Source organism: Colobus angolensis, unplaced genomic scaffold (assembly GCF_000951035.1).
Source record: "Colobus angolensis palliatus isolate OR3802 unplaced genomic scaffold, Cang.pa_1.0 Scaffold369, whole genome shotgun sequence".
In the NCBI taxonomy this organism is placed as follows: Eukaryota; Metazoa; Chordata; class Mammalia; order Primates; family Cercopithecidae; genus Colobus; species Colobus angolensis.
The window spans coordinates 796,618-819,237 of record NW_012117032.1 but is presented as its reverse complement, the minus strand read 5'-3'; the positions used below and the strand labels follow the sequence as shown (position 1 = coordinate 819,237).

The 22,620-nt window shown below is 42.9% G+C and overlaps 1 protein-coding gene across 1 annotated transcript in view; it reads right to left on the bottom strand.

Moving 5' to 3' along the window:
* Nucleotides 1–22,620, bottom strand: part of KDSR (3-ketodihydrosphingosine reductase) — a 41,216-nt gene that overhangs the window by 5,458 nt on the left and 13,138 nt on the right. The window contains exons 3-7 of the mRNA XM_011953610.1: nt 20,582–20,647; nt 20,255–20,350; nt 14,345–14,536; nt 7,935–8,018; nt 1,963–2,046 (exon numbers count right to left, since the gene is read on the bottom strand). Of these exons, the coding sequence (XP_011809000.1) occupies nt 1,963–2,046; nt 7,935–8,018; nt 14,345–14,536; nt 20,255–20,350; nt 20,582–20,647 (522 nt within the window). The remainder of the gene's footprint in view (nt 1–1,962; nt 2,047–7,934; nt 8,019–14,344; nt 14,537–20,254; nt 20,351–20,581; nt 20,648–22,620) is intronic.

Sequence of the window (22,620 nt, the reverse complement as noted above, 5' to 3'; positions counted from 1 at the left end):
TTTTGCTCTTGTCGCCCAGGCTGGAGCACAATGGCCTGATCTCAGCTCACCGCAACCTCCGCCTCCTGGGTTCAAGCAATTCTCCTGTCTCAGCCTCCCAAATAGCTGGGATTACAGGCGCATGTCACCAAGCCTGGCTAATTTTTGTATGTTTAGTAGAGATGTTTCATCATATTGGTCAGGCTGGTCTTGAACTCCTGACCTCAGGTGATCCACCTGCCTTGGCCTCCCAGAGTGCTGGGATTATAGGCATGAGTCACCACGCCCAGCCATTTTTGTTATTTTTAATGAATTAATAAATATTATAAACAGCTTCCATTTCAAATATGGCAAATATCAATAAATATAGCCATGTAAATAAACGAAAATTCTCTGGGGTTGCTGACATTTTGTAAGAATATAAAGTGGTCAAGAGAAGAAAAGTTTGAAAACCACTAAACTAAATTAATACTGCCAAAATACTAAGAGCTATTTAGCATCATTAAAAACACTGAATGGGCCGGGCACGGGGCTCACACCTGTAATCCCAGCACTTTCGCCAAGAGGCTGAGGCATGTGGATTATCTGAAATCAGGAGTTCGAGACCAGCCTGGCCAATATGGTGAAGCCCCATTTCTACTACAAATACAAAAAATTAGCCAGGTGTGGTTGTGGGCCCCTGTAATCCCATCTACTCAGAAAGCTGAGGCAGGAGAATCGCTTAAACCCAGAAGGCAGAGGTTGTAGCCAGCCGAGATCATGCCACTGCACTCCAGCCTAGGCAACAAGAGCGAAACTCCGTCTCAAAACAAACAAACAAAACAACAACAACAACAAATACCAAATGCATTTGCTTTGACCTGAGATAAGCAGGAAAAATAAAGTCCCACTTGTGCCATCTTCCTGGGCCTTTCAAGGCACTCAGGGCAAAGCTGTTCACACGTATAGTATATATTTCAGCAGAATTCACTATGTCTTATTCTGCTCAGTTCAGTCTAATGTGACAGCATTTATGCTACTTCAAGGCTGTCCACCATGTGCTGACACCTCTCATTCCAATGGTCCTAAAGATTTTCCAAATTCAGTGTGGGTCTGTGGTTTACAGACATCCCTCGTAAGTGTGTATTTTTCAGCATTAACAGAAATGTTGTCAAAAAGCATGAGGCACATATGTTGTTCTTCTACAACACAGCACATCGTTTCTTAAAATACCATTTTTGATTCTGAATAAAAAAGCATATCAACAGGGAAGACAGGAGGACAGACCCACGGGGCTAGTGGCACTTTCTCGTTAGCCAACTTTTGGGAAAATGATACTGGGAAACAGGAATGGGAGAGAAGGCAGCCAGGTGTATACAGGACATAGTATAAATTGTGGCCGGGCACGGTGGCTCATGTCTGTAATCCCAGCACTTTGGGAGGCTGAGGTGGGCAGATCACGAGGTCAGGAGATCGAGACCACAGTGAAACCCCGTCTCTACTAAAAATACAAAAAATTAGCCAGGTGCGGTGGCGGGTGCCTGTAGTCCCAGCTACTTGGGAGGCTGAGGCAGGAGAATGGCGTGAACCCAGGTGGTGGAGCTTGCAGTGAGCCGAGATCGCGCCACTGCACTCCAGCCTGGAGTGACAGAGTGAGACATCATCTCAAAAAAAAAAAAGGACACAGTATATATTGTTTACACTGCCCAGGAAAGTCTCATTTTCTTTTTAAAGAACTGGTGTTTCCAGGTTTCCAGACATCCTTCTGGTAAACCTGTTTCTAAGGTTAAGGTATACGATCAGTTTTCAGGAGCCTACTCACTAATATGGAGTCAATAAAGCGTCTAAAAGAAGAAAAGTCGAGTCCAATATTAGATATGATGAATCTAACAGACTAAAAAATTCTAATAACTGATGTTTTGAAGTTAAATCCTAGGACAAGTATCTTTTCAGGAATATAGTACTGCAAACACAAATACTACAGAAAACAACGATTTTACTTACTATGGCATCTTTAACGATTTGTTTGGCCACCTGTTCTGGTTTGCACACAGATGTGGTCTCTGAAATAAGTCGAGTCTCCAAAGGCTAAAAGTGGAAAAAAATGTACATAACAATATCATGATTACCCATTACATTCAAAATAAATTATTCTTACAGCCTCCTGATTTACAAATAATTCCAATTTTCTACCTTTGGGCAGATTCCTATTTTTAGAATAAGGCCATTCTGGATTCTAAATCAGTGTCTACCTAGTTACTATGTAAAATTCTACCCAGTAGCTGAAGCAAGACAAGGAGGCCTTTGCCATTCTCTGAGGACATATGAAATCTTGGCTCCAGTGAGGACTGTCAAAGCTATAGTTGAGAACACATCACCGGACACAAGTTCAGAAAGACCCTCTCTTTGACACCTCAGTGCCGACCAGACGCCTGAGTGACGGTGCTTCCGCAGAGGCTAGACCTGTGTCTAGAGCAAGCCTGCTCTCAAGGCCAGCAACTCTATTCTGACCATACTCCCAGGCCAGCAGAGGGCTGATCCCTGGGGATGAACCTGGCGCCCAAGGCAGGGACAGTGGCAACCCAGCCCCTATTCGACAACTACAGATGCTTCTTAAAGGATCTGCAGAGGAGGCAAACGCACAGGACACTGAAAGAGAAGGAGCCACTTAGGAGAGAACCCTGAGTGGTCCCTAGATGGGCTGCATGCCAGTTACCAGGCTGGAGCTGCAGACCCCGAATCTTGGACTTTTCTTCCTCAAAAGGTCCATCTCAACTCTCACCGAGCTCAAAAAGCCTTCCCTAGGTACCTAACTGGCAGTAACCTCTCTTTCTTCTGTGAACATTCCTGCCTTAATACACATTATAGCTACTTGTGAATTTGCATTTTACCTCTTAAGTTTCTTGTGGGCAGGGCCTGTTTTATAAGAAATCATTTATCTTTGGCTTTTCTTTGTGATGCCTTGCATATATGTGGTCAAAAATTATTTCAATTAGTTCAATTAGTTTCAATTAGAAGTGTCAAAATAGTTTCAATTAGAAGCGTCAAATAATTTCAATTAGAAGTGTCAAACGAAAGCCTTAAACTGCATGAGACTGTAAACTTTACCATATGAGCGTGACGGAATTAAAGAAAATAAAAACCAGATTATATTTTCTTAAAATAGGAAGTAAAGTATTTCATAAAGATCAAGTATTTCTTATGAACCTGAATTAAGAGAAAGGTTGTTCTGAAGGTGCCACTATTCATTCTTCCAGACCCCCAGGCTGGCATAACCACACTAAATACACATAAGATTCTAAGGTACTATGGCGCCCCCTAAAGGGCCTACACATCAATGTAGAATTGTATTTACCCAAACAAGTCTGCCCAAAATTTTACTGAAGGGGAAAAAAAACCCAACTTAATCAACATCAGAATCAAAGCTTAACAGGGAAATCACCACCCTTTGTCAGCTTTGGCTTCAAACTAAAAGACTGCATACCAAATGTTGCAAAGCTTATTCTAAGACAGGACATTTGGCTTAAATTTACTTCTTTGAAATAGCAGTAATTTTTAAAAAGGCAGAGCCAAAGAGAAAAGAAAAGGGGGGAAAAAACCTTCTAAATCACAAACATCTTTTTACAAATATACAGTCTAGGGAGTTTAAGTGCCAATTTTTATGCTGCAGAGTTTCACATTTACAAAGTATTGGTATAAAAGAGAAGAAAAAAATATAAAACTAAAATTAACCACAGTTCAAGGTGGTAAGTTCTGATTAATTCCTTTCTTCCCACTTCACCTATTCATTTGCTCAAAAAAGCAACTACTATGTGTCAAGGCAAAGGGAATAGTCCATTGAAAAAGTGTGAAGCTTATATTCAGCTCAGAACGACTGGCAGTCATTTTATATAAAAGATATGTCTGTTATAAGTGCTATGAGAAGTTCCTGTTGTGATAAGTGCAATGGAGACTCAAATCATCAGACCCCAAATCATCTCCTCTACAATGACAGAAGATTAACAGTTTACTAACCAGACTCTTAATTCTGGAACACCAGTCACCACTAAGAATAGTTATAAGGCACCTTGCAGAAACAGAAAAATTAAACAAAAGTTGGCACTTAGGTGGTGAGCTCCCCAGCCCTCTTGCCCTGCTTGGCTCCCACAACACAGACAGCAAGTCTTACTCTCCCAAAGGCAGGAGATGACATGATTCCTCACTAGGGAAATTGATCAAACCATGAGAAAAGTAAGCAGATGCTGGCATATGAAAGTCTTCTAATGAAGTGGCTGCATCCTCTCCTGATCATCCCATAGTAAACAGCTGAGAAGCTAGAGATTTACAATTGGCATTTTAGTGCCTCACTCTTAAATATGGACAATCAAGGATCACCAGACATTTGAGGAAGCCTAAAAAAACAACAACAGAGAAAAAGAAAGTAGGAGGAAATAAATATTACGAGATGTAGAAGAAATTTTCAAACAAAACAGCAACAAAAAAACAAAGCTAAACATCCAGAGTGAATATCCTTAGACACAAAAGAAAATATGAAATCCATGAAATAAGAAGCTATTTTTAAAAACTGTTGGCCGGGCGCGGTGGCTCAAGCCTGTAATCCCAGCACTTTGGGAGGCCGAGACGGGCGGATCACGAGGTCAGGAGATCGAGACCATCCTGGCTAACATGGTGAAACCCCATCTCTACTAAAAAAATACAAAAAACTAGCCGGGTGAGGTGGCGAGCGCCTGTAGTCCCAGCTACTAGGGAGGATGAGGCAGGAGAATGGCTTAAACCCGGGGGGCGGAGCTTGCAGTGAGCTGAGATCCGGCCACTGCACTCCAACCATGGCGACAGAGCGAGACTCCGTCTCAAAAAAAAAAAAAAAAAAAAAAAACTGTTTTAAATATTCAGAGAAAAGAGATCTAAAGTAATTTTTATGTAAGCAAGCAGAAATAAAAATTTCAACAAAAAGGTTTAAGGATAAAGCTAATAAAAAAAACTAGAAAGGAAAACAAAAGGCCAAAGAGATTAAAAAAAAAAAATGAGAGAAAATAGAAGGAAATTAGAGGATTAGTCCAGAAAGTTCAAAAATCTGAATAATAAATGCTCCAGAAAGATGAACACTTGAAATACTTTGGGAAGAAAGAAGTGATAAAAGGAGTAATACAATAAAATGTCCCAGAACAAAAGTTGACAAAATAAAAGGGCTCCTTTTCGTGTCTAGCACATGAAATAAGAAGATTCCAAGACAAAATCCATTAAGTAAAGATAAAAAGGGATACAAGGTTTCCAAAAATAAATGGAAAAACAGGTTCTATACAAAAGATTGGGAATCAAAATGGTATCGCATTCCACAGAAATTCTGGAAGTTGGAAATCAATAAATGCCCAAAGAAATCTGAGGAAACATTATTTCCAAACTAGAAATCTGTACTTAACAAAACAATACAACAAGAATTAAAAAAAAATGGCCGGGCATGGTGGTCATGCCTGTAATCCCAGCACTTTGGGAGGCCAGGGTGGGCCAGGAGTTGGAAACTGGCCTGGCCAACATGGTGAAACCCCGTGTCTTCTAAAAATATATATATAAAAAATCAGCCGCGAATGGTGGCACGCACCTGTAACCCCAGCTACTCAGGAGGCTGAGGCACGGGAATCTCTTGAACTCAGGAGGCAGAGGTTGCAGCGAGCCAACATCGCACCACTGCACTCCAGCCTGGGTGACAGAGCAAGAGTCCATCTCAAACAAAAAGAAAAAAGATTAAAATTAAAATAAAGGCATTTTCAGACATGTCGTTTCTAAAACAATATTACCTCTGATGTGCCCTTTCTCAGAAAATTGGTGGAAAATACTATAGCTCTGCCAAAATGAGCAGATAAACTAAAAAAGTGAGAGTCATGGGCTCCATCAAAGGGAGAGGAGAAGGGAACGTGCAGTGTGAGGTAAAGACAAGTCCTGAGACCACTGCTGGGTGGCAGATCTAGAACAGACCAGGAATGGGGACGACCCCAGGAGAAATGTCTGAGGAAGAAAGAATGAAACTAACAGAATGTCCAATGTGCTCACATGGATCAAAAGGAGAATCTCAGTTCTGTCTGAATCGGGGACTGAATTAGTTACAGATAATTACAAAGCTAAGTAAATGAAAAGGCAAGAAAGGAAATGTCACTATAGCATGGTCCAAGTGTGCATAGTATTTGCAGTCATATTAATACAAGCACTAAACCTGATTTAACTCAAGAGATGGGAGGAATACACAGGGAATGGGGAACAGATATGAATCTTAATGTTTTTGTTTTGAAACAGGGTCTTACTCTGTGGCCCAGGCTGGAGTGCAGTGGTGCAATCTTGGCTCACTGTAGCCTCAATGTCCTGGGCTCGAACTATCTGATATGGTTTGGATCTGTGTCCCCACGCAAATCTCACGTCCAACTGCAATCCCTAATGTCAGAGGAGGGACCTGGTGGGAGGTCACTGGATCATGGAGGTGGATTTCCCTCTTGCTGTTCTCATGATACTGAGTGAGCTCTCATGAGATCTGGTTGTTTAAAAGTGTGTGGCACCTCCCGTCTCTCGCCGCCTCCTGCTCCGACCACGTAAGATGTGCCTGCTTTCCCTTTCCCTTTGGCCAAGATTGTAAGTTTCCTGAGGCCTCCCCAGAAGCAGCAGCCTGTACAGCCTGTGGAACTGTGAGCAAATTAAACCTCTTCTATGTGTAAATTGCCCAGTCTCAGGTATTTATTTATAGTAATGCAAGAACAGACTAATACACTATCCTTCCACCTTAGCCTCCCGAGTAGGTGGAACTATTCTAATTTTGCTTATTTTTTTGTAGGGATAGGGTCTCGCTATGTTGCCCAGGCTGGTCTTGAACTCCTGGGTTCAATCAATCCTCCTGCCATGGCCTGCCAAAGTATTGGGATTACTGGTGTGAGTCACCATGGCTGGCCTTAAATTTTTATTTTTTTATTTTTAATTTTAATTTTTTTTTTTAGATATTGGTTCTCTCTCTGTCACTCAGGTCAAAATGCAGTAGTACAATCCTGGCTCACTGCAGCCTCAACCTCCCTGGCTCAAATGATCCTCCCACCTCAGCCTCCTGAGTAGTTGGGACTACAAGCATGTGCCCCCATGCCTAGCTAATTTTTAAATTTTTTGTAGAGCCAGGGTTCCGTTATGTTGCCCAGGCTGGTCTTGAACTCCTGGTCTCAAGTGATCTTCTTGCCTTGGCCTCCCAAAGTGCTGAGATTACAGGCATGAGCCACACTGTGCCTGGCCTGGTCTTAAATTTTATCTTCCACGGTAGAAAGTCAATAAATAATTTCTAAATCTTAAAAAAAAAAAGGCAGTATAAACATGTTAGTTAAAATAAATGGCTACCTCTAGGGAGGAGGAATTGGGAATGGGAGAGATGAGGCAAAGGATTGATATTGGACTCTAAAACCGTGTGACATAGTTCTTTGATGAAAATGTGCTAGAAATGGCTGGGTGCAATGGCTATAATCTCAGCACCTTGGAGGCTGAGGAGAGAGAATCACTTGAGGCCAGGAGTTTGAGACCAGCCTGGGCGACATAGTGAGACCCCATCTCTACAAAAAAATTAAAAATTAGCTAGGTTTGGTGGCACACGCTTGTAGGCCCAGCTACTCAGGTGGCTGAGGCAGGAGGATTGCTTGAGCCTGAGACTTTGAGGATACAGTTAGCCATGACTGTACCACTGCACTCCAGCCTGGACGGCAGAGTGAGGCCCTGTCGCTATAGAGAAAAAATCTGGTAGAAATTTAAATTAAACTTTAAGAAAAGGAAGTGAAGGAAAAGAGGAAGGAAAGAAGGAATATATGCTGGGAGAATCTCAAGGTCATCAGAAACCAGCTAGGCACTCTACCCAATAAACACTGTTGATTGGTGAAAACGAGTATGAGCTGAAGAGCAGAAAGAAAATCAGGAAAGCAGTAAACATTAGAGGTTCAAACCGGGACAGGTAGGATACTGACCTTTGTTCTGTTTTCTTCGGCAAAGCCAGGTGTATCTGTGTCTGGTGGGTAAGCAACTGTGATGTAGACATTATATGGCTTCACCTGCATTTCAAAACAACACATGTACCTTCAGTAAACAAGACACACTGAGGTCCTACACAGCCAACCTGCACTGGCTGCCCTGATTCCCAAAAAGCGGTGAGAACAATGGGGTGATTCTGTAAGCAGGGAACTACACCAACTGCATTGAGAAATCCCTCTCCATGAAGATGATTCCAGAATGAAGGCAAAAAGCTCACCCTAACCTAGACCCGAGAAAACAGCTGGCCCTAAAGTATGGCAAGTCACCTCCTTTGCAGTGTCTTCCGCTCCTGCTGCCCAGGCAGAGGCCCTGAGAGACATCCAATGAGGAGGGCGGTGTTTTAAAAACAGCCCAGTTCTCACACGCACTGCACAACATCCAAGCCCTTTATCAAGGCAATGGGACCGGTCTGCCCCTCCTTTCTTCACCAGATTGCACATCTGTTTTCCATTCAGACTGCTTCTGACACTCTTGTGTTAATTTCATCCACAAAATACATTGGGGTCATTAAAATCTGCTGCCCTATCCCCTTCTTGTGCCCCACCCCAAACCCAGTCCAGAACTGTCCCTGAGAAGTCTGCTTATTCCAGAGCTCCCTGTACAATTGGCCTCTGCCCATTAGGAGGTCAAGAGTCACCTCCTCCTCCTCCACTGAACCAACAAGAAGAACCACTGGGTAGAACCTCCAAGACAGACCAGCCAAGTACCTCCCCTGTGGACAACCTCAACCTGCATTCACATAGGGAAAGCCCTCTGCCTTATCTGAAACTCTATGTGGCTCCTCTAAATCTGACACTTGGAGTTGGTTGTTACACTTGTGTGCCTCACCACCTCGCCTGCACACTTTGCGCTTCACACCCCCACTCATACACGCAACCCCAACAATTCCAGCAGATTCTTCTGCTGTTGGCCGGGACACACCCTCCCACAGATTGCTCAGCCACAGCCCTGCTGCACACACTTATCTCGCCCTGCCAATTAGCAACTCTAAGAGCAATGGTTCATACCATGAAAACCTCTTTGCCATGATTTTTATTTGGTATTGGCTCAGTTTTTCATCCCTAGGGATCCTAAGGGATCTGGAAGCAGAGAGGCAGCTGACAGATCAGCCACTGCACATCTTCAGGAGGGTACTCTAGGCTGAAAATCAACACCACACTGCCTAATGTGAAGGCCTTTAAGAGCAGCCCAGGGGCCAGGCACGGTGGCTCATGCCTGTAATCCCAACGTTTTGGGAGGCCAAGGTGGGCGGATCACCTGAGGTCAGGAGTTTGAGACCAGCCTGGCCAACATGGTGAAACCCTGTTTTTAGCAAAAATACAAAAATTAGTTGGGTTTGGTAGTGGGTGCCTGTAATCCCAGCTGCTTGGGAGGCTGAGGCAGAAGAATTGCTTGAGCCCGGGAGGCGGAGGTTGCAGTGAGTTGAGATCATACCACTGTACTCCAGCCTGGGTGACAAGAGGGAGACTCCATCTCAAAAAAAAAAAAGAGTAGCCCAGAGTCTCATCTCATGCAGCCCTTTTCTTCCCTGGTTCCCTCAGTGAAGCAGTTTTGAGGGCTTTAAGGGGAGCTGCAAGGGGAAGGAGAAGCACGCACAGGCCTGCAAGCAGAAGATCCAAGCCAGCCATCCTGGAAAGTGCAGTCATGAAAGTGAGATGTCTTTGTGGGTTCCATTCCAGCGCAATTAGGGCATGGGACAGCCCATCCACTGGGCATCGCCAGGGCATGCAGCTTCACAGCCCAGCCATGCTCATAAATAGCTCTGGATTGGGGCCAGGTAGTGAGGCAGATGAGCCAGAAACTCGCTTCCACTTGTTTTTGAGATAGTGACTTGTGAACACCTCATCTTCCCCAGCCTTGCCCTCCACTGTGCACAGACCAGAGAAAAACACCACAAAAAATCCAGCGAGTTGTCATTAGGCAGCCCACATCAAGACTGACACTGACTGGCCAGAAACTCACGATTACGCTGCCCCTCTGCCTTCTCTCTCATGCTAAAGGAGGATGCTGGCTCCAAAGCTAATGGAAGACAGGATGACAGAGCAGTGCTTCTCAAAATCAAGGTTATGGCTGCATTGCCAAAGGTTAAAACAGCTTTTCAGAGCAGCTTCCTCATGAGGTAGGAAGACAGATTACTGGGCTTGGGAGAAACCAGTCCAATCGCTTCTAGATGGGTATTGTCGCTACGCCATCCAACCAAATGACTCTCCCAGTCTCTGGCTGGATACCTCCAGTGGCTAGTCACCTCACCATTTGCATATTCTTTTATTTATTCATGCAACAACAAGCACTTATTGAATTACTTCTACATGCCAGTATTGTTCTGAGAACAAAGCATAAGGTTAAGATTCTAGTTTCCTGAAACTCTTGGTCAAATAATTTGCTAAAATCTGAATATATTAAACCACATCTACACCTTCTTTTAATCTACTGAGCTCATAACCCTGTCATAAACAAAAATGAGGGCAGTCTGGCTTTACTTGTTCTTATAAGACAATGCTAGTTCCCTGAGATCACCACTCTCTCTAAGAACAAATGAGCCAGGTCCTCACTGAGTCGCCTGCTGCCTGGTCACTGCTTCTCCTCATCCCTGTTGCCGGACCATTCTCTGTGCCCCTCACTCTGCCCCACGCCCATCCTATTACTTCCTACCTTCTCTCTGGCCTCAACCTCAAACAGAAAGACAACTGACCACTTGTTCAAGAACCGATTTGTGGGCCAGGTGCAGTGGCTCACACCTGTAATCCCAGCACTTTGGGAGGCCGAGGCGGCCAGATTTACCTGAGTTTAAGACCAGCCTGGCCAATATGGTGAAACTCCATCTCTACCAAAAATACAAAAATTAGCCAGGCGTGGTGGTGGGCACCTGGAAATCCCACCTACTTGGGAGGCTGAGCCAGGAGAATCGCTTGAACCAGGTAGGCAGAGGTTGCAGTGAACCGAGATCACGCCACCGCACTCCAGCCTGGGCGACAGAGTGAGACTCTGTCTCAAAAAAAAAAAAAAAAACAAACACAGATTTGTTATTAAAATAATCCACACAGGATGTGCTGTTCCCCATTCCATCAAAACAAAGACGGTGGGGGCTGGAAAGATCACAGCTGTGTACGTGAAACTCCGGAATTTAAGCTTTAACTGACTTTCAGACCACAGAGGGAAGAGATGGGAGGAGAGGGGCATGATCAGGGTAGGAAAAGCAGAAAAGGGAGCATCAATTTTTTTTTGGTTTTGGCTTGGTCTGTGCTACCGCATCTTTAGCTATAACACACCTCCGAAGTTTGCTTTCCAAAAGATCAACTTTTAAAATCTTTGCATTTCTTCCTAAAAGACTGAGTAAAAAAAGACCAAAAAGTGCCAACAATGCATTCTTTCAAAATTACTCATGGTGCCCATAACAATGCCAGGGTCCTACCTTAGTTTGGGGGCAAAGGGAGGTGGACAGAGAGACTTCCAAGTTAATTAAACCCAAAGAATTGTTACAAATATTTAGAGGCCAGATGCAGTGGCTCACACCGCCTATAATCCCAGAACTTTGGGAGGCCAAGGCAGGTGGATCACCTGAGTCCAGGAGTTCAAGACCAGCCCAGGCCACATAGTGAGACCCCATGTCTACAAAAAAAATAAAATAAAATAAGTAAAAAATAAACGAACAACAAAAAAAACCCAGCAAGGCATGGTAGGACACACTTGTAGTCCCAGCTACTTGGGAGGCTGAGGTGGGAGGACTGCTTGGGCCCAGGAGGTGGAGGCTACAGTGAGCCAAGATCAAACCACTGCACTCCAGCCCAGGCAACAAAGCAAGACTCTCTCCAGAAAATAAAAATTTAAAAAAAAAAAAAAGTATTTAGAGTTTGAGCAATTACATAAGATTTCATTGACAGAAAACACACCTACCTTGACCAAATTATCCAGGTTTCAAAAAAATGCTACTATAATTACTGTAGGGTCACAGTAATTGGTTTGATGCAAGTTCTACTACGAACAAACTAGATTTTGATGACTGCATTGCTTTTCCCCAGAACCTATTTTTTTTATGGGATAAGTTCATTTTATTTTCTTTTTTTTAAGTGAGGGCATTTTTAATAGAGTCCAAATAAGGACAGAAGTCATGCAGACTTGAGTGTGCAGACCGGCTACTTGCAGTATGCAAATCACACTTGTCACAGAGATTGGGGGGCTCCGTCTGTACCAGCAATCCACTTTCTTTTTCCTCTTTTTCAGCATCTCTGTTCTACTTGAAGTGGAACCAGGCCACCCCGATTATATACTTGGCTCTAAATTAGTGAATGCTGAAACAGCTCTGCAAAAAGTCCTAATGGGCAGATTCTTCATCCCGCAAACACCCCTTCACCTACAAGGACCCTAAGACCAAAGTAAGGGGCCGAGGCAACCAGCCAGGTGAACCAACTAGCTGGACACATCATCTGCTGCAAAAGGGCAGCAGACCTGGAGTCAAGGCTTGGATCGTGTCACGATTTCTGTCACTAAGTAACTATGTGACTTTGAGCAACACATTGAATGTACTGAAAATGGGGTTTTCCTCTCCTTAGGTGGGATTACAACATCTCCCTCACATATTTTACAAAACTGTGATAAAAATAAAATGGTGGCTGGGAGTGCTGCCTCACACCTGTAATCCCAGCACTCTGGGAGGCTAAAGCCAGAAGACTATTTGAGCTTACGCGTTTGAGACCAGCTTTGGCAACACAGTGAGACCCCTTCTCTACAAAAAATGTTAAAAATTAGCCAGGCGTGGTGGTGTGCACCTGTGGTCTTAGCTACTTGGGAGGCTGAGACAGGAGGATCACTTCTCAGGGCTACAGTGAGCTATGATTGGGCCACTGCACTCCAGCCTGGCTGACAGAGTGAGACGCTGTCTCTAAAAAAAAATAATAAAATAAAAATAAATAAAACAGGTATTCACGAAAGGACTTTTCAAATTTAAAAACTTCAAAAGAAATACCAGTATTCTTTTTTGAAATTTCACAGCCATCAGAGTCCTATTGGCTAAGCATATTATAACAACAAAATCTGTGGCTGGTTCCTTTGGTATGAGAATGGCATGGTCTTTCAGTCCCTACGTGGCACATAGGGGCTGTCGCTGTCCCAGTAACTCATCTGTACTGCAACACTCGTCCCATATCTAACCAATGTGGTACTCTATCACACACCATCAAGGTCTTTTATGGGGGTCTTCTAAATAGGGGTCAGCAAACTATGGCCCATGAGCCAGATCTGGCCCTCTGCCTGTTTTTTATAAGTAAAGTTTTATTGGAACACAGTGACAACTGTTCATTTACACATTGTCTACTAAGGCCACTTTCCTGCTATCACAGCTGACTTAAATAGCTGTATTAGGTACCATTCAGCCTTTAAAACCTAACATATGTACTGTCTGCTCTTTGGTGAAAGTTCTGTCAACCCCTGATCTAAATCATCAACCAGGATTCCCAAAAGCACACTCTTACTATAAGAGGGTTGGCCACAGTCAATACCCTTCTGGGCTCTTAACATTTTAGGCATCCACTGGAGGTCTTAGCTCACATCCCTTGTGGATAAGAGGGGACGACTGTACAGAGCAATGGAAAGAACTTTACCCTGCCTTTTTCAGCATGTGATTTTTGGGTAGATACGTATGTGATGCTCTCTAAGCATTCCTGTGTGACAATAATGTGGAAGTCGGCTTCATGCAGCTGAGATACAAAGTTGCACTCATCATGACAAATGCTATTTTGATGCAAATCCTAACTATATCCTTCTTCCACAAAATGTTCTATTAACTATGTAAATAAAAAGCATTCATTTTCCCAACAGTTCTTTAAGATATAAAAATATAAATACTGGGAGTCAAATTATTGCTTTATTCCAACCCTCCCATTTTACAGATGAGGAAACTGAGAGCAAGTTAAATGACTTGTCTAAAAGCTAAAAAGTAGCAGCTGATTCAAGCTCTTCCCTCAAACATACTAATTTCATGTATTATTCAGTCATAAGGACAATCTTTTTGTTAAAGAAAAATCTCTATAAAATAAAGTATCTGGTTAACCTTACTCACATTCACACAGTATTAGACCAATAACACTATGAAGATATTACTAGTATTTTGCGTATTAAATTAAACAAGCAAAAATCCCATTACCATTTTGCATCTGTTGTAACTATAATCTTCATGCAACGAAAAATGTTAACTGTAAAACTCAGGGTTGAGCCAATTCTCTTTCACTAATGTCAAATCTAGAAATCTCTAATTTAATACAATAGCACATGTAAAGAAGCTACAAAACTAAAGTGGAATGTATATTGTTGAGTGGAGAGGAATAAATACAAAAATGAATACAACTTTTACCTCCATCTGCAAAGCTTCTGCCAATCCCCTTATGGCAAACTTGGATGCAGAGTAGGCTGTGAAACCGAATAATCCCAACTGTCCTGCCTGGGAGGACACAAACACAATCCTGCCCACCCGGCGCTCCTTCATGGTGGTGATCACGGCCCGGCTGGGGTACACGCTGCCCAGGTAATTGATGCTCATTAACCTCTGCAGGGAACAAAGAGGCCACATGAGGAGTGCATGAGGTCAAAAGCCTCAAGGCTGTGCTCATGGAGAATTTAGTCTGCTTTCTGGATTTCAGTTCTTCAATGCATGCTCAAGTGACTGGGAAGCTCAACAGGCTTACTGAATGAACGACTGATGACATTTTGCTATAAATGAAATGTGATTTGAGACCTACCATTATTTGAAGGCTCGGGACCTACCATTTGAAGCCTGTTTCAGTCTAGTCTTGCATTCTGACCATGACAGCAGTTATGTTTTTCCTGAAAACTGGTCAAAGTTAGTTTTCTCCTTATAAAAAGTATACTACATGTTTGTGGGTAGTACTTTCTGAAAGACTTTTTTTAGTAAAGAACTTCCAAGTATTTGTAGCCCTATTGTTTTAAGCAATAAGAAAAGCACAAACAGAGTAGGAGGGTGATTAAAAGTTTTGGTTTCAAGCCTTGGCTCTCCCACTTATTGCCTATTTCATGATGAATAAGCAAGTCAGACATTCTACTCATTTTCTCAGCTGAAAACAAGGTTAATATGGGTATGACCGCATAGGGCTGTTCCAAGGATTAAAAGAGAAAACACAAGGTAAGCGCTAGCACAGCTCTGGGTCTCAAGAACCACTGGCTCTCCCATTTATCATGGGTAAGAGTACTAGTAGTATATTTTCTCCTTAACTTGCAAGCTTTTAATTTTTATTTATTTAGTTTTTGCTTTTTCACTATTATCATTTTTTTTTTTAGAGACAGGGTCTCACTCGCTCACCCAGGTTGAAGTGCAGTGGTGCAACCTTGGATGGGTAAGAGTACTAGTAGTATATTTTCTCCTTAACTTGCAAGCTTTTAATTTTTATTTATTTAGTTTTTGCTTTTTTACTATTATCATTTTTTTTTCAGAGACAGAGTCGCACTCGCTCACCCAGGTTGAAGTGCAGTGGTGCAACCTTGCCTCACCGCAGTCTCAATCTCCTGGGCTCAAGCAATCTTCTTGCCTCAGCCTCTTGAGTACATGGGACTACAGGCACATGCCACCACGCCCAGCTAATTTTTGTATTTTTTGTAATGACGGGGTCCTCTTATTTTGCCTAGGCTGCTCTTGAACTCCTGGGCTCCAGCAATATTCCTGCCTTGACCTCCCAAAGTGATGGGATTACAGGCATGAGCCACTGTGCCTAGCCCAAGCTCTTAAAAACCTTAAATTTTAACGTGAAAATCTAATAATCCATGCATTAAAATGTTTCAAATGTTCAAATATTTGTAAAAATATTAGATCAGCATGTAAATAAAAACTAAATACCTCAATTGTGGAACTTGAGATCAATCATAATTCTTTTTCATATTATGGACAGAACATGAACATACAATCATAATATTTTAATTCAAGAGAATATTAGATTTTGTTTGTTTTTGTTTGAGATGGAGTTTCGCTCTTGTCGCCAAGGCTGGAGTGTAGTGGTGTGATCTTGGCTCACTGCAACCTCTGCCTCCCGGGTTCAAGCGATTCTCCTGCCTCAGCCTCCAGAGCAGCTGGGATTACAAGCACCCACCACTAAGCCTGGCTCATTTTTTGCATTTTTAGTAGAGAAAAGGTTTTGCCATGTTGGGCAGGCTGGTCTCGAACTCCTGACCTCAGGTGATCTGCCCACCTCGGCCTCCCAAAGTGTTGGGATGACAGGTGTGAGCCACTACGCCCGGCCTAGATAATTTTTTTAAATGATGACCAGAAACACTGGAAGTGACAGGGAAAAATATCTATGCTATTTAAGTTTAAAAAGCAGAAGCCAGACTGCATGCATGCTGTAACTGTAATTACTTCAAAGGTTAAGTAAAAGTACACATGCTCAGAGGGAAGACCAAAGAAATACAGAAGATCATAACTGACTGAGTTAGGATGCTGGGATTCTCATGTTTTTCCAAAAATGTGTTTTAATAACATAATATTGTTTTGATAATAAAAATGTTCTAAGCCAGGTACAGTGGCTCATGCCTGTAATCCCAGCACTTTGGGAAGCCGAGGTAGGTGGATTACCTGAGGTCAGGAGTTCAAGACCAGCCTGACCAACTTGGTGAAAACCCGTCTCTACTACAAATACAAAAAAAAAAAATTAGCCAGGCGTGGTGGTGGGCACCTGTAATCCCAGCTACTCGGGAGGCTGAGGCAGGAGAATTGCTTGAGCCTGGGAGGCAGAGGTTGCAGTGATCCACGATTAAGCCACTGCGCTCCCGCCTGGGTGACAGAGCGAGACTCCGTCTCCAAAAAAAAAAAAAAGTTCTAAAAGAATATTTGGAAAAAGATGGCACACTGAACACATGTGTTTACCTCAGCTCCCTTTAGAAACCTCGCTAAAATCTCAGTAAAGAGACTTTTTTTTAAGGCAAAAACCCATAAGAACAAAGAAAACAGGAATAAAAATAACAGCAATAACCCTTTGGAAGCTGAAGAACAGATTGACGAGGGATAACTAACTTAGCAGACCACAAAAAACTAAAACCTAAGCGGGGAGTGGAGAAACTAAAAAGCCAGATTCTACCACAGAACCCCAAAAGGCTCCAGCCGCAAGAGTATCTGGGGTGGAGGGAAAGGTGGGCCGGCATGGGGCTGAGATAGGAGCAGGAACTAAGAGTCTACTTAATAAGCAATCAGCTGGAAACAGCCCAAATGGCCATTGACGATGACTAGCTAAACAGAATGTGGTCAATCCATACAACGGAATATTATCGCCCTATAAAAAGGAATGAAGCACCCATATATGCTACATGTGGGATGAGCCTCAAAAACATGATGCCAAGAGAAAGAGGCCAGACATAGAAGGGCACGTATCATGATTCCAACCATACTAAATTACCAGAGACAGAATACAGTTTGGTGGTTGTCAGAGATCGGGTGTGGGGATGAGCAGGGATGGGGAGCAACTGCTTACCAGGTGAGGGCTGCCCTGTGGGTGATGTGTTTGTTTCAGAAGTAGGCGGAGGTGGTGGTGGCACCGCATTGTGAATGTGCTAAATGCCTCTGCACGGCTCACTTTAAAAACGGTTAATTTAATGTTATATGAATTTCACCTCAATTAAAAAAAAAGAATGTCGGACAATGAAAAAAAAGGAGTTAGATCTTAGATGCCTTTCCCCTCTCCGCAGGGCAGATCTGTACCCCTCTTCCAGCCTGGCAGGAGACTGGAGGTTCCGTTTCTAGGGAAAGTAAGTCTAGACAGAGAGAGAGGTTTAAGAGAAAGTCTGCCTAGATGGTGTACACAAAGACAACACCACTCTCCCCATCTTTATTGTCACAGGAGGCTGGAAGACACTCCTCAGGGCTTCTGACCAACCCAAGAGAAAAGATTCACAGATAATGACATTGAAACTACGCCCACAAATATGACCACACAATCACCCTTCCAAAGGGTCCATCGTCAAACAGGTCCACAAACAAGCAAAGAAGTCCCAGTCAACCTTGTTAGTGCCTGATTCTGAAATGTGAAAACACAGCCAAGGGCCTCCAGACTCCCAGTGAACTCTCTCGCACCAAAGACAGAGCCACTGGCCTCTGAGAGAAAGTAAACACACGTACAAAGCAGAGACAATGAAGGACAAAAGAATTCTCCTTAACATCTACAGGGAGATAAGAGGGGAGATAGCACCAAGAAACCACAGGAAAAGGAAAATTAAGGGAAGAGTATTGGGATTCCCCAAGACCACGCCCAGGCTGACGATTCACTAGAAGGTGTAAGTTCTCAGCAGATGGTCCTGCTCAGGACTAAGACTTATTACAGGGAAAGGATGCAAAGCCCAATCAGCAAAGGGAAAAGACCCAGGGAGAAAAGTCCAGAAGAAACCAGGTGCAAGTTCCAACAGTCCTCGCCCCAGTGGAGTCACACAGGACGTGCTTAATTCTCACACATGCCAAAGTACTGTGTACAGGCATTTCATTGTATCTATGTATTTATTTTTTGAGACAAAGTCTCGCTCTGTTGCCCAGGCTGGAGTGCAGGGGCCTGATCTCCGCTGACTGCAATCTCTGTCTCCCAGGTTCAAGCGATTCTCCTGCCTCAGCCTCCCAAGCAGCTGGGACTGCAGGCGCCCACCACCACGTCCAGCTAATTTTTGTATTTTTAGTAGAGACGGGGTGTCACCGTGCTGGCCAGGCTGGTCTCAAACTCCTGACCTCAAATGATCCACCCACCTCGGCCTCCAAAAGTGCTGGGATTACAGGCGTGAGCCACCACGCCCGGCGTGTGTACAGGCATTTCACATGCAAGTGAACTTCAATTAAATTAAAAACTGAAAATAATAAAGCAAACATATAACTGAGATAGAATTCATTTTAAATAAAAATCATTTCCTATCATTAGAAAATGCACCAACCGTGGTACAGGTTGAGTGTCCCTTATCGAAAATGCTTGGAACAAGAAGTGTTTTGGATTTGGGTTTTTTTGGATTTTGGAATATTGTATTGTACTTATTGGTTCAGCATCCCTAATCTGAAAATCTGAAATCCGAAATGCCATAAGAGGCATTTCCTTTGAGCATTATGTTGGCACTCAAACGGTTTCAGATTTTGAGCTGGGTGTGGTGGCTCACTCCTGTAATCCCAGTGCTTGCAGGTGGATCACAACGTCAGCAGTTCCAGACCAGCCTGGCCAACATGGTGAAACCTTGTCTCTACCAAAAATACAAAAATTAGCTGAGCACGGTGGTGGGTGCTTGTAGTCCCAGCTACTCAGGAGGCTGAGGCATGAGAATTGCTTGAGCCCGAGAGGCAGAGGTTGCAGTGTGCCAAGACTGCACCACTGTACTTCAGCCTCAGTGACAGAGCAAGACTCTGTCTCAAAAAAAAAAAAGAAAAGAAAAAGATTGTTGATGCACTGGCAACTAAAAAACGTTTTCCATTTTTAAAACATTTCAGGCCAGGTGTGGTGGCTCATGCCTGTACTCCCAGCACTTTGGGAGGCCGAGGTGGGCCAATCACTTGAGGTCAGGAGTTTGACACCAGCTGGGCCAACATGGTGAAAACCATCTCTACTAAAATAAAAAAAATTAGCTGGGTGTGCTGACATGTGCCTGTAATCCCAGCTACTAGGGAGGCTGAGGCAGGAGAATCACTTGAACTTGAGCGGTGGAGGTTGCAGTGAGCGGAGATCATGCCACTGCACTCCAGCCTGGGCAACAGAGTGAGACTCCATCTTGAAAAAAGAAAAAAAAAAAATTTCAAATCTAATGTTCATTTCTTTGGTGCTGAAATAAATAACCAAGAGAAGCTCCTTGGTAAACCTGATTAAAAATATAAACATCAATAAGATGCAGTATCTTTTTATATTGATTTGAGAACTCTAGTGAGTCTGTTCTTCAACTTTTTTGGTTTCTCCTTGTTAATAATACTAATGTCTGACATGATCCAGCATCTCTTAGGTTACAAAGTACTCTCTTGAAAATATGACCTCAGTGAATTGCTACCGTAATCTGTGTCAGATTAGAAGTTCCATTCCCATTTTCGCTGGTTTTCTCAGGTATAAAATGTCTAAACTCTTAAGGTTCAATGGTCATGACACTGGAACGAAAACCTTGTCCAGCTTCACCTTGTTCAGCCTTCCCCCAGAGTCTTCGAAAGCTTCCATGGACATCTGAATGCATTCACCTAATTGATTCTTAAAGCTTTTACCCGTGGCTTGCTCTGCTTTTAGCGTATGTGCTACTCCAGTGAGTAAACATTTTTACTTACTTCAAAGGTACTAACTTCAAGATCTTCAAATTTTCCTGACATTGCCATTCCTGCACAATTTACAAGCATGTCCACTGGACCCAGTTTCTCCTGTGCCTAGAAAAATGTAGCAGAGCAGGCATTAAGAAACAGAGAAGAAAAACCACTCAGTAGCAAATCCATGATGATAAATAAAATTTACAAAACTATTAAACCAAAAAAAAAAAAAAAAACCAAAACTATTAAACCTATAGAGAAGTTGTGCCCATTCCAAGCCACATAGCAAAATGGCAAGAACAAATCAAAAGTTAAGCACATTGGCGAATTCCAATTAGCCCAACCTCTTACTTGTTTTATGACATTCTCTACTTGGTTATAGTCTTGAGATACATCAACTGATATGCAAAGCACCACCTGTTAAAAAAGAAAAAAAGTGATCAAAGTTTTGCAGGTACCAAACTATATATTAAAGATATTTTTAAAGAAAAGATAATTCATTGAATACAGAAGGAAGCCAATATTGAATGAACAGATTTCAGTGTTTGCTGATGATGCAATTCATAGAATCTAATTTTCTTGGCAATTTTTGGAGTTAAAACTCTGAAGAATCTTTTTAAAAATATATAAATGCTCCTTTTGAAACGCCACTAATCTATAGTGACAGAAGGCAGATCAGGGGTTGCCCACAGCCAGGCATGAGGGATGGAAGGAACTGTGAAAGGGCACAGGCCAACCCTGGGGTGTGATGGAAATATTCCATATCAGGGCCTCAGTGCTGATTCCCTCAAAGGAGGAATCCTGTCCAAATGATCAAAATTCCTAAGAAAAGGAAACAGCCCTCCCTGCAAATATAACCTGCAGCATTCTAGTCTAGAGGGGTTGCCCTTGGTTGTAATGTATACCTAGAGTGGATTTTATCCCAACATCCTCAGATAGAAAACATTGTTTTAAAGGTAGTAGTAATTGGCTAGGCGTGGTGGCTTACACCTGTAATCCCAGCACTTTGGGAGGCCGAGGCAGATCATTTGAGGTCAGGAGTTTGAGACCAGCCTGGCCAACATGGTGAAACCCCGCCTCTACTAAAAATACAAAAAATTAGCCTGGCGTGGTGGCGGGCACCTGTAATCCCAGCTACTGGGGAGACTGAGGCAGGAGAATTGCTTGAACCCGGAAGATAGAGGCTGCAGTCAGCCGAGATCGCGCCACTGCACACCAGCTTGGGTGACAGAGTGAGACTCTGTCTCAAATTAAAAAAAAAAGGGCAGTAGTAATCATATGATTAATTTTAAATCAACATGCCTTTTCATACAGTATTAGATCAGTTACTATAAATAAAATCTATGCCACAGACAAGTGAAATTTCAAAACAAAAAAATGTTAAGTCACACACACACACAAAGGTCCCTAAAAGCCTGGCAGGGCAGAAGAAGGATCAAGCTCATTCTCGCCTGCCCCAGGCTTATCTCCATCTCCCTTCCTTGATGTGAAAGATAAGTTTCCCACCTGACCTAAAGCCCTTTGGCAGATGAAGAGGTAGAAGGTGGCATGATGAGGAAGCCCAGAGCAGAGACAGTGTTGGCAGCAGGCGAGACTGGCCTTGGCCCTGAACAACTGACTCATGGCTTCACACCATACTCCTTCCTCTATCAGATACTATAGGAATATGGGGAAAAATGGAGCAATTTACAGAGCTGGTGTTTCTCCAATGCTTGTGGGCTTCAGAGAAGGCGGGTAAAGACCACAGTCCTAGAGAAAAAGTCACGTGTGCAGAAGACGTACACAAGGATTTTTACCTGCAGCACAGACTGCAATTGCAAAGATAAAAATACAAAATAAAATAAAAAGAATGTAAACAGCTCAATAGGAGGGAACTGATGGAACAAGCTCTGGTGTACTTCAATCCTAGGTAGGAGCAACTTAAGGCAAATTTACTTAATGCACGTGGAAAGATCTCTAACACTCTGGAGGGGAAAAAGTCAATGAATACCACAGTGAAATACTATTTAAAACTCATCAGAAAGGCAAAAAGTAAAAAGTCTGTCAATACCAAGTATTGGCAGGGATGTGGCACAAAAGGAACCACAGTCCTACTTGTGGGAGCTTAACCACTTTGGTGAGGTTGAACAACTGCATACACTACAGCTCTGCAATTCCTTTTCTGGGTATGTACCATTCTTACACGTGTGCACAAAGAGAATAGTGAAAGCTTTTCTAATAGTAAAAAACAAAACAAACTAACAAATATACTGGGAACAACCTAAATATCCACCAGTTGCTGAACTGATGAACAAAATGTGGTCTATACATACAATGGAATACTATATAGTAGTAAAAAAAAAAGAACTCCAACTTTATACAGCAACATAAATGAATTTTTCAAATTATAT